This window comes from Oncorhynchus keta, chromosome 25 (assembly GCF_023373465.1).
Source record: "Oncorhynchus keta strain PuntledgeMale-10-30-2019 chromosome 25, Oket_V2, whole genome shotgun sequence".
NCBI classification, from domain to species: domain Eukaryota; kingdom Metazoa; phylum Chordata; class Actinopteri; order Salmoniformes; family Salmonidae; genus Oncorhynchus; species Oncorhynchus keta.
The window spans coordinates 23771532-23783747 of NC_068445.1; the positions used below are offsets into that span (position 1 = coordinate 23771532).

General features: G+C 44.5%; 1 protein-coding gene across 1 annotated transcript in view; it reads right to left on the reverse strand.

Moving 5' to 3' along the window:
• Positions 1 to 604: 604 nt before the first annotated feature.
• Positions 605 to 12216, reverse strand: part of LOC118371604 (tricarboxylate transport protein B, mitochondrial-like) — a 43176-nt gene continuing 31564 nt past the window's right edge. Inside the window, exons 3-9 of the mRNA XM_035757126.2 lie at positions 7641 to 7740; positions 4417 to 4555; positions 3282 to 3366; positions 2928 to 3032; positions 2573 to 2688; positions 2373 to 2446; positions 605 to 2226 (exon numbers count right to left, since the gene is read on the reverse strand). Coding sequence (XP_035613019.1) covers positions 2112 to 2226; positions 2373 to 2446; positions 2573 to 2688; positions 2928 to 3032; positions 3282 to 3366; positions 4417 to 4555; positions 7641 to 7740 — 734 coding nt within the window. The 3' untranslated portion in view covers positions 605 to 2111. The remainder of the gene's footprint in view (positions 2227 to 2372; positions 2447 to 2572; positions 2689 to 2927; positions 3033 to 3281; positions 3367 to 4416; positions 4556 to 7640; positions 7741 to 12216) is intronic.

Genomic DNA, 12216 nt, shown 5'->3' on the forward strand with positions numbered 1-12216 from the left:
ATAAATCATTCTCCACTATTATTCTGACATTTCACATTCTTAAAATAAAGTGGTGATCCTAAGACAGGGAACTTTTACTAGGATTAAACGTCAGAAATTGTGAAAAACTGAGTTTAAATGTATTTGGCTAAGGTGATTGTAAACTTCTGACTTCAACTGTATATGGCCACCGCAGATGTCATTCACTAACTAACATTAGCTTGTATTCATAGCCAGAGCCACTATTCAGTTGCGAATGAATAGTAGCATGGTCTTGTCTGAATGCAGAAACCACATCATGATGCTGTAACTATAAAACTGTTTCTTTCACCTTCAGATTTCCTGACCTCATCAAAGGGGAGTAGGATGGAGGAGTGCATGCACACACACACACACACACACACACACACACACACACACACACACACACACACACACACACACACACACACACACACACACACACACACACACAAGCTAGTACTTTTCTAAAATGTCTTAGTGAAAAACTCTAATTCAAATAAAGTCATGCAATGGCAAAGCGGTTGTGTTTTGGTCCTTAGTGTAATGCCACCTTAGCTTTAGAGGTTATAATGAGGTAAGAAACACAGCAAATTCCTCTAGGTATTTGAAATGATATCCATTTAATTTTGATTGTGATATTATGGAATCTGGTTGGTTTCAATCCGTATCGCAGAAGTATCACAGAAGATCTGCATTATAGCTTGATTGAAATTTAAAGGCAATCGTTACGGTAAACTCTGCATATGACGGCTCAATTGGAAATGATCTTTACATTTTAACGCGGCTCTTCTGGGATACGGATTGAATCCAGTCCTTAAACAGCATATGCTGAGGAGACTTCCGCACCTTACAGTACATATGTTATGCAGCACTTACTGTAGGCAAAAGCAAGAGTCAAAACAGTCAATCTACCATTACTGACAACACAGATTCAAAGGCATTGGGCGCTAAAAGCTCAATAACAATGCATTTCATTTACTATTCCACTGATGCAAAATAAAGCAATGTTTTCTTGTTGTTAGGGCAGACATTTGTGCAGACTCAGACTGTTCTCACATTATTACACTGTACAATCAAGACCCTGAAAACCTAGATGAGATGATGGATTAAAAAATATATAATACATTGTAATGGTTTCAAAATAGTTGTTTTCGTAAATGAATAGGCACATCTGCAAGGCAACAACAAAGAAACAATTTAAAATACTAAAACAACCCCCAAAATGGCACCAAATGTAACAGAATGTCAATGATTTAGAATTTTTAAACGATTGACAACAAAGGCCTCTGGAATGATTGGAATGTGTGTGGATGGAATGAGAATGTTCCCCCAGGGTTCCATCTCAGAACGTGGCTGATCTATCTGGAACACAAACATCTGTGGTAGGAATCTGGGTTGAGTCGGAATGAGCTGTAATGAACCCAATGCGACCTCTTGCACCCACCCAATCCCTCCAGTACTTTAATGTTAACACTGTAGCGCATTGGCTTACTATTTAGTACATAACACTGCACAGTATAACAGCAACGGTCTCAAACACAAAGACGCATTAGTCAACATTCAACGATCAATAAATACATCGATAAAGACTCTGATCAATATATTATGAATCAGTATATTATTTACATTTGTTTTCTTCTCTTGGTCAGAATATATTACTCTATGCATACTTCTCACTTGGGGAAAACGCTGTTAGCCAGCCCAAAAGGGTGAGTTGTGTTACAGTAGAAACTGTAACAATAATTAGGTTTGTCACAATTTGGCAGCTTGCTACTGGAGGGCTTGGCATCTGGAACAGAGTAAAACAAACTCTGCAATTAAACATTTATTATTCTAATCATAAGTATTATAAAAAATATGTTGTATCACACTTAAAATAATTGCATTAAAGGCTTGGTCATAAATGATCAAAAGGAAAACCTTTTTCATTGGGTGGTATAAGTTTAAACTCATGTAGCTGTTACTGTAACTGTAGCTAGACCCTCAGGCCAAGGCAGAACCACTATGCTTTAACTCAGAATGACAGGGCACCCACTACAGAGTGGTAGTAGGCTCATTTGTCCGGTCCTGTCTGGCCCAGAGAGGTCAGAGCCTCCAGCTGCACCCCCTCACTCTGTCTTCCAGACCGTGTTGAGAACCTTGACCACCTCCTCATAGATGATGAAGACGATGGCCACATCCAGACACACACGGCCCAGCCGAGGAACCGTCCCCTTATAAAACCTAGAGAATATAGAACAAGGAGAGTAGAACATAGAATTGCATATAGAACACATGATCTCTGGAGTAGAACCTCGAGAATCCTTATGCTCCTGAAGGGTGTCATGAATAAAGTTTGATTGTATAGAAGAGTATAGTGGTGCACTTACGCTCGTACACCCTCGTGTCTCATGATCTTGACGGCACAGTCCAGTGTACTCTTATACTTATGAGCCTCCAGACCCTTAGAAAGAAGAAAACAGGGTTATTCCCTTAGACAGAGGTAGAGTTAAGTCAAACATATATTTTTTAACACATTCAATCCTTTCAGATCTAAACAAGTGCCTGTAGATGCTACCCTATGCTGTACCTGCATCCTGGTCTTGATGACATCCAGTGGGGTGTTCCCGAACACACTGGCTGCTCCTGCAATGGCTCCAAACGTTCCCGTCACCACAGGGTTAATAGCCTTATTGGGGTTATCCCCTGGGAAAAGGAGACACCGGCAGAATGCTGTTTAACACTCACCCAAGTGACATACTCTCTTTTGACGCTTGTCAAAGAGAGTACCTTTTTCCAATTGACCACTAGAGGTCAGCATTTTCTGTCTGTGTGGTGTAGACCTGTACTCAAGCTTCCTGATGATGATGGCTCAGGGTGCTTTTGACCAAAGTCCTATATAGGGAACAGGATATCATCTGCCACACAACTTTGAAGTCTCATACCTTTGTACCAGTTCCTGAGGGAGGTCATGACGTAGAATCGGATGGCTTGGTTGGAGCCCTGCTTCAGAACGGTGGCTGTCAGGCCTTGGTAGGTCCCCCTAATACCTTGGGGACAAAAGCAGACAGCAGCACTTAGCAGCACTTAGCATCACTGGATGTAGTAGCAGCATATGCATTACCCTCTTTAAACAGTGAATGTCAGTGTGAATCCACATGTAAGGCCTTTGTTGACCGCTACAGTTTAGAGTGGTAGGACAAAGATTACCCTCCCTAAACCCTAACCTTACCATGGAGAAATGCAAAAGTGACCTTAGATCAGTGTCTATGGGTAACCTCCCCCTACACCTTTCTTACCTTGGGTTCTGATGATCTCCCTGACTCCATGGTAGAAGCCTCTGTATTTGGGGTTGGCTGAAGACTGGTCATGGATGAACTTAACCTTGAGAAAGAACACAGGGACAGTGTGATCGCCACACACACACACTTTTATTAACAATCTCAAGCCTGCTCCAGGAAAATAGCATTATCACTTTTTCCCACTGTTCCTTATTATTTTATTATCAGTTTCTCAGAGCACTGAGAGCAGACAAGACAGCCTTGGGCTTTACTTCAGAGAATATCAGAGTACACTCCTTGAAGGATCGGGTCAACTCACCCTCACACAGCTGTTGGATTAGACAGTTAACAAATCTAGAGACTGATTTGGGATCAGCTCTTTCTACCCATCTCCATCTAAAACAGATAGCCTAGCGGTTAGAGTGTTGGGCCAGTAACCATAGGTCGCTAGTTCATATCCCCAAGCTGACAAGGTGAAAATATGTCGATGTGCCCTTGAGCAAGGCACTTAACCCAAATTTCTCCAGGGTCGCCGCTGATAATGCCAGACCCTGGCCGTGACCTCAATATCTGAGGGTGTCTTAGGGAGAGTGGGATATGCAAAAAAAAAACATATCTCCAATTCACATGTGTGAAATAGGAAAAATATAAGCACCCACCAAATTATTATTAAATATTATTATCATCAGCTGAACAGCCAATCTGACCTCAGTGGGTAGGGGATATCAGTGACACTGAATCGGAGAGGAGTGGAAGATAAAGACAAGAAAGAGGAGAGGGGGGGTGAGAGGTGGGCATGGAGGAGAGAAAGAGATACAGGAAAAGAAAGGGAGGAGGAGAGCAATAGGAAGAGGAGAGGGGTATAGAGGAGAGGAAGGGGAGAGAGACAGGAAGAGGAGAGGAGGAGAGCAATGGGGAAGGGGAGAGACGAGGAGGAGGAGAGCGATAGGAAGAGGAGAGAGGGGTATAGGGGAGAGATACAGGAGGAGGAGAGGAGGAGGAGAGCGACAGGAAGGGGAGAAAGACAGGGAGAGGGGTATAGATGAGAGGAAGGGGAGAGAGACAGGAAGAGGAAGGGGTATAGAGGAGAGGAAGGGGAGAGAGAGACAGAAAGATGAGAGGGGGGTAGATAGATGCTCTGTCTCACACGCACCTTGACAGTCTCCATGGGGCAGACGATGAATACAGCCTCCATGACTCCAGCCCCCAGCCCACATAGTAGACCCCTGGTGCTGTTCAACTTCCCTGCCTCGTCACGGGCATGGTTACTGAGATACTCAAACACTCCAAACCTGAGGGAGGGGAGGGGAGGAGAGAGAGAGAAAAAAAAGAGAGATCGAGAGAGAGAACAGGTTAATATACAGTCCATTCAGTCAGTTTGACCAGTTCAATCAATGTAGTTCTTCTGAGTTAGAGTCATCAATAACAAGCAGAGCTGCTGCTCAGGTTTGAGTGTGGTACAGTGATATCAGGAAGAGGAGTTTAACATTAGTCTATCTCTAAGAATATCAGACTAGAACCTAAATCTAAAATGTTTTAGAATCATATTAGAATCTCATTAGAATCTCCCTCTAGCCTACGTCCTCTTCAGCTGAGTGGCTGAGCTTGTTACCTTGGTGACAGTAAAACACAGAAACTGATACTGTATAACTGTGAAGATGAGGAAGGTCAGAGTTACTGATATCTCTGGATGAGCTACAGAAACAATGAAAAGTCTTCAAAGAGTTCTAATCCCACTGGACACCTTAGAGGAAGCCATTTTGGGTTTAATCAGTTAAACTACCGATGAGCAGAATTTCACACGAGTTTTATCTCTGAACCCATAGTAAAGAACTGCTTAGCAATCACAGTAGAAGTCTTGCCTCAGTCCTATGGAAGTGGATACATAGATACACCTCAAGGCAAGAGGCAAATGACTTCCTTCGATGCCCAGGTGAAGTGAAACAAACTGCTAGTGAACTCAATTGTTTTTACAACCCAGCACAAGGCGCTTCCATGTTAAAAAATGTAGCAATAAAGTCTGATGCCTCAGCAAGCAACGGATGCCCAGCAACTGCAACCATGGAAGTGAGCTGAGAGTTCCGTTTCACCTCAGGAAGCAAGTGTGTGTGTGTGTGTGTGTGTGTGTGTGTGTGTGTGTGTGTGTGTGTGTGTGTGTGTGTGTGTGTGTGTGTGTGTGTGTGTGTGTGTGTGTGTGTGTGTAATCAGTTAGGAGATGCTGTTCCATAGAGTCCTTCACTGGGAAGGTTATTTATAGCAGGAATTGGATTGTGGTGATAGCAGGGACAAACTGAACATGGTGGAAGATAGGAGGAGAGGGGGAGGAGGAGAGGGGGAAGAAAGACACTTTGCCACTTAGTGTTGATGAACAGTATGTTTTCATGTAGCCTATTAGAGCAGTACACTCACAGAATGTGAACTACTGCAAGATCAGGTTGGTTTCACAAGGCTAGAGTTCTTGTGCCTCTGCCCTCTCACCCAAGAGTGTCTGGTCTGAACGATGTCTTCATGTCTGTCTCAGACATTGATGATCTGTCTCCATCTCTGGGTTTGTTTTGCGGTTCTATTTCCCCATCTCTTCTCCCTCTACCCCTCCTTTTGCTCTCACTATCTTTCTTTTTCTTTTTTTTTACCTCATATTTCTTTGTTCTTTCAAATTCAGCATATGTTTATCTGTCTCTATTCAAGACTCGTGTTTGTTTGTTTGAGTGACAGCCGCTTCATGACTCACATACTCTCTCTGCCGTGCAGGAACACACACACTCTGACTGGCAAACAGAAGGCAATGATACCTCTATACCGTGAAAGGAGTTTCAAAACAGGTGTCTCTCATCTCCCTCGCTCTTTCTATTTCTCTCCCTCTCTCTTGGTCTCTCTCTTTCTCTTACTCTCTCCCATACACCTGACTACAAGGAAGTGGCAAAATACTTTTTTGAACTACACTTTAGATTAGCACATTAAAATGACTAAATAGACAAGAACTACCTCCTCTCTTTAGCCAATTCAAACAGAAGAGAAAAAAGTGTATTGTTACAACATGACGGATGACAGCTGGGCCTTCATCCATAGTCCAGGATAAGTCAGAGGCACTTTGGTTGTCACAGAGACCATGGAGAGTCTCCTAAACCCCATCAGGGCTCTATCTGCAAGGTCAGTCGCTCTTTGCCAAGAGATGGGGGGGTGTATGGGGATGAAAGGACGGGAAAGAGGATGAGCAGGGGATGCAGGGAGAGTTAGGTGGGTGGATGAAAAAGATCAGTCTCTCTACATTAAAGCCCAAGGCCTCTATCTGCCCCCCCCCCCCCACAGAATGTGAACTACTGCACACACACACACACACACTGCATAAAGACAATCAGCTAATGGGATGGGGGAGATGGTAGGAAAGGGGAGAAAAGGATGGATTGGTAGGGGAAGGAGGGAAAGAGGGAAAAGAGGGAGGTGGGGAGAAGACAGAGGATGAAAAATACCCCCCCCCCCTACACACACACGACTGTCACTGAGAGTGTAGACAGATGATGTGGCCTACTCTTGTTGCCCTGTCCATCTCTATGCCCTGTTTGCCTAATGTCCCCCTCCCCTATCTGACTGACACACACAAACACACATCCACAGGTTTTCCTCTCTGTATCTCCACTGAGAGACTGAGTGGCAGCTCTGTCCAGTCTACAGACAGGCTCTGCCCTTTAAGACACACACACACACACACACATCCACAGGTTTTCCTCTCTGTATCTCCACTGAGAGACTGAGTGGCAGCTCTGTCCAGTCTACAGACAGGCTCTGCCCTTTAAGACACACACACAGGTTTTCCTCTCTGTATCTCCACTGAGAGACTGAGTGGCAGCTCTGTCCAGTCTACAGACAGGCTCTGCCCTTTAAGACACACACACACACACACACACACACACACACACACACACACACACACACACACACACACACACACACACACACACACACACACACACACACACACACACACACACACACACACACAAACACACACACACACACACACACACACACACACACACACACAAAACACATCCACAGGTTTTCCTCTCTGTATCCCCACTGAGAGACTGAGTGGCAGCTCTGTCCAGTCTACAGACAGGCTCTGCCCTTTGACACACAGAGAAAGATGATAAATGCCCCGGTCTCAGACGTTCCTTAAGCCACACTACAGAGAAAGATGATAAATGCCCCGGTCTCAGACGTTCCTTAAGCCACACTACAGAGAAAGATGATAAATGCCCCGGTCTCAGACATTCCTTAAGCCACACTACAGAGACCAGTGTGACATTTGTGCTATGCATTGTGGGTATGTGAGTGAGTGTGCATGTGTTTGTGTGGGGTTAGGTGCCTTCTACATACCTGACAGCTGATTTGGGTATGGATCCGTAGAGCAGTGAGCTGAGTCCTCTATACAGTCCCCTCACCCCATGACCCTGTACTGTCTGCTTCACACAATCACCTACACACACACACAATTAACACACAACCTAAAATTAACATACAACCAGCTATAGACACACAGTGAGCATTAATCACATATTCATATTCACACACACTAGCTAGTATGAGACAGCGACATCTGTCTGCAGGCCTCATTAAGATGGTCTCAGATCCTCAGAGCTCCAGCCAAGAGAAACCAGACTGACACTGTGTGTGTGTGTGTGTGTGTGTGTGTGTGTGTGTGTGTGTGTGTGTGTGTGTGTGTGTGTGTGTGTGTGTGTGTGTGTGTGTGTGTGTGTGTGTGTGTGTGTGTGTGTGTGTGTGTGTGTGTGTGTGTGTGTGTGTGTGTGTGTGTGTGTGTGTGTGTGTGTGTGTGTGTGTGTGTGTGTGTGTGTGTGTGTGTGTGTGTGTGTGTGTGTGTGTGTGTGTGTGTGTGTGTGTGTGTGTGTGTGTGTGTGTGTGTGTGTGTGTGTGTGTGTGTGTGTGTGTGTGTGTGTGTGTGTGTGTGTGTGTGTGTGTGTGTGTGTGTGTGTGTGTGTCTGTTTACAGTCATACAAACAAGCACAGTGACAGCCTGCCAGAATCACTAATGCACCTGAGGATGATGGGTAATTTGATCATTAGATCCTGAGAGGGCCAGAGAGAAAGAGAGAGAGAAAGAGAGAAAGAACGCACGAGAGAGATGAAGGTTGATTGGTTTGGTAAACACAATAATGACCTTGTATCTTTTGAGGGTTAGGGTAAGGGTTAGGGTAACGGTTGGGATGGTTATTTCAAGTTTTATTAGTCGTATGCAGGGGCGCAACATTCACTAGGGACGGAGGGGACATGTCCCTCCACGACATTCTGAAATTGCATTTTTGTTCCCCCCAGTTTTATCATTGGAATGTGATAGAAAACGAGACAACCATGTGCTTTAGGACCATGGGGACACCTCCGAACGGTACGGTAGGCTGTTTGGAGTGTTTATCAGACTGGATTTAAAAAATGTATATATACAGTACCAGTCAAATGTTAGGAAACACCTACTCATTCAATGTTATTATTATTTTATTCTTTTTACAATTTTCTACATTGTAGAATAATAGTGAAGACATCAAAACTATGAAATAACACATATGGCTAGCTAGTTAGCTGTGGTGCGCGCTAATAGCATTTCAATCGGTGACGTCACTTGCTCTGAGACCTTGAAGTAGTGGTTCCTCTTGCTCTGGAAGCGATGGGGAACGATGCTTCGAGGGTGACTGTTGATGTGTGCAGAGGGTCCCAGGTTCGAGCCCAGGTTGGGGCGAGGGGACGGATTAAAGTTATACTGTTACACCTACTTGAAATGTAGTCAATTAACAGAATTCTCACATCGGTGTTCCTCGTGTCCAGATGTGTTACGGCCAGCTGGTCAGCACACACTCTGAGGACACGGCCAAGGCCTGCGGCTTTGTGAGTATTCACGAGAGTTTTCCTTACAGAGTGAGAGCATCTTGTCATCCGGAGCAGTGAGAGTCTTCCTTATACACAAGCAGATACGAGACATCAGGGTTTGTTCTTCTGACATAAAATGCTGCAGTACGGGCTCTCAGCATGGCACAGATATCTCTGTTCATCCAGGGTTTTTGGTTGGGGTATGTCCGTACTGTTATTGTGGGTACAACATCAACACATTTCCTAATGAAGCCTGTGACTTCATTAGGAGAATGAAGCTGAGCACGCCCCCATTCTCATCGACGGGGCTGCAGTGGAGCAGGTTGAGAGCTTCAAGTTCCTTGGTGTCCACATCACCAACAAACTAACATGGTCCAAGCACACCAAGACAGTTGTGAAGAGGGCACGACAAAACCTATTCCCCCTCAGGAGACTGAAAAGATTTGGCATGGGTCCTCAGATCCTCTCGCACCATCGAGAGCATCCTGACTGGTTGCACCACTGCCTGGTATGGCAACTGCTCGGTCTCTGACCGCAAGACGCTACAGAGGGTAGTACGAACGGCCCAGTATATCACTGGGGCCAAGCTTCCTGCCATCCAGGACCTCTATACCAGGCGGTGTCAGAGGAAGGCCCTAAAGATTATGGACTGTTCTCTCTGCCACCGTATGGCAAGTGGTACCGGAGCGCCAAGTCAAGGTCCAAGAGGCTTCTGAATAGCTTCTACCCCCAAGCCATAAGACTCCTGAACATGTGCATTGCCCCCCCCCCCATCACCACTGCTACTCTCTGTTGTCATCTATGCATAGTCACTTTAATAACTCTACTTACATGTACATACTACCTCAATTACTTGTTACTTGTTACTTTTCTGTTGGTTAGAAGCTCGTAAGTAAGCATTTCACTGTAAGGTCTACACCTGCTGTATTCGGCGCGTGTGACTAATAAAATCTGATTTGATTTGACTAACGATAAATATTCTTCAATGTTGATGGATTAGTCCTGGGTGGATGAATCTTTGAACATATTCCAATTAGTATTCTCAAAACAGTCCTGCAGCATTGAGTCTGCCTCTGTCCACTATTCTCTGTGTTGGTGGCTCCCCATTGAAATGCTGCTTGTAGGCGGAGAGTAGGAACAGAAAGATGTGATCTGATTGACCGAAGTGGGGGTGGGGGATGACTTTGTATGCATCAGGGATCTTTGTATAGACTGCATTCAGAAAGTATTCAGAACCCTTGACTTTTTCCACATTTTGTTACGTTACAGCCTTATTCTAAAATGGATTACATTGTTTTTTCCCCTCACCAATCTACAACAAAACCCCATAATGACAAAGCAAAAACTGTTTAGACATCTTTGCAAATGTATTACAAATAAAAAGTGGAAATATAACATTTATATAAGCATTCAGACCCTTTACTCAGTACTTTGTTGAAGCACCTTTGCCAGCAATTACAGCCTCGAGTCTTCTTGGGTATGACAGTACAAGCATGGCACACCTGTATTTAGGGAGTTTCTCCCATTCTTCTCTGCAGATCCTCTCAAGCTCTATCAGGTTGGATGGGGAGCATCGCTGCACAGCTATTTTCAGGTCTCTCCAGAGATGTTTGATCGGGTTCAAGTCCGGCGTCTGGCTGGGCCACTCAAGGACATTCAGAGACTTGTCCTGAAGCCACTGCTGCGTTGTCTTGGCTGTGTGCTTAAGGTCGTTGTTCTGTTGGAAAGTAGACCTTCACCCCAGTCTGAGGTCCTGAGTGCTCTGGAGCAGGTTTTCATCAAGGATTTCTCTGTACTTTGCTCCGTTCACCTTTCCCTCGATCCTGACTAGTCTCCCAGTCCCTGCCACTGAAAAACATCCACACAGCATGATGCTGCCACCACCATGCTTCACCGTAAGGATGGGGCCAGGTTTCCTCCAGATGTGACGCTTGACATTCAGAACAAAGAGTTCATTCTTGGTTCCATCAGACCAGAAAATCTTGTTTCTCATGGTTTGAGAGTCTTTATGTGCCTTTTGGCAAACTCCAAGTGGGCTGTCATGTGCCTTTTACTGAGGAGTGGCTTTCGTCTTGCCACTCCACCATAAAGGCCTGATTGATGGAGAGCTGCAGAGATGGTTGTGCTTCTAGAAAATTCTCCCATCTCCACAGAGGAACTCTGGAGCTCTGTCAGACTGACCATCTGGTTCTCATTCACCTCCTTGACCAAGGCCCTTCTCCCCCAATTGCTCAGTTTGGCCAGGCGGCCAGCTCTAGGAAGAGTCTTGGTGGTTCCAAACTTCTTCCATTTAAGAATGACGAAGGCCACTGTATTCTTGGGGACCTTCAATGCTGCAGAAATGTTTTGGTACCCTTCCCCAGATCTGTGCCTCGACACAATCCTGTCTCAGAGCTCTACAGAGAATTCCTTCGACCTCATAGCTTGGTTTTTGCACTGAAATTTTTGCTCTGGGACCTTATATAGACAATGGTAGTGTCTATCCAAATCATGTCCAATCAATTGAATTTCCCACAGGTGGACTCCAATCAAGTTGTAGAAACATCTCAAGGATGATCAATGGAAACAGGATGCACCTGAGCTTAATTTTGAGTTTCATAGCAAAGGGTCTGAATACTTATGTAAATAAGGTATCTGTTTTTATTTTTAATACATTTACAAAAAATTCTAAAAACCTGTTTTCACTTTGTCATTATGGGGTATTGTGTGTCGATTGATGAAGAACACACACACACAAATTATTTTTTAATACATTTTAGAATAAGACTGTAACGTGTAACAAATGTGGAAAAAGTCAAGGTGTCTGAAAACTTTCCGAATGCACTGTACAGTCGTGGCCAAAAGTTTTGAGAATGACACAAACATTAATTTTCACAAAGTCTGCTGCCTCAGTTTGTATGATGGCAATATGCATATACTCCAGAATGTTATGAAGAGTGATCAGATGAATTGCAGTTAATCGCAAAGTCCCTCTTTGCCATGCAAATGAACTGAATCCCCAAAAAACATTTCCACTGCATTTCAGCCCTGCCACAAAAGGACCAGCTGACATCATGCCAGTGATTCTCTCGTGTTG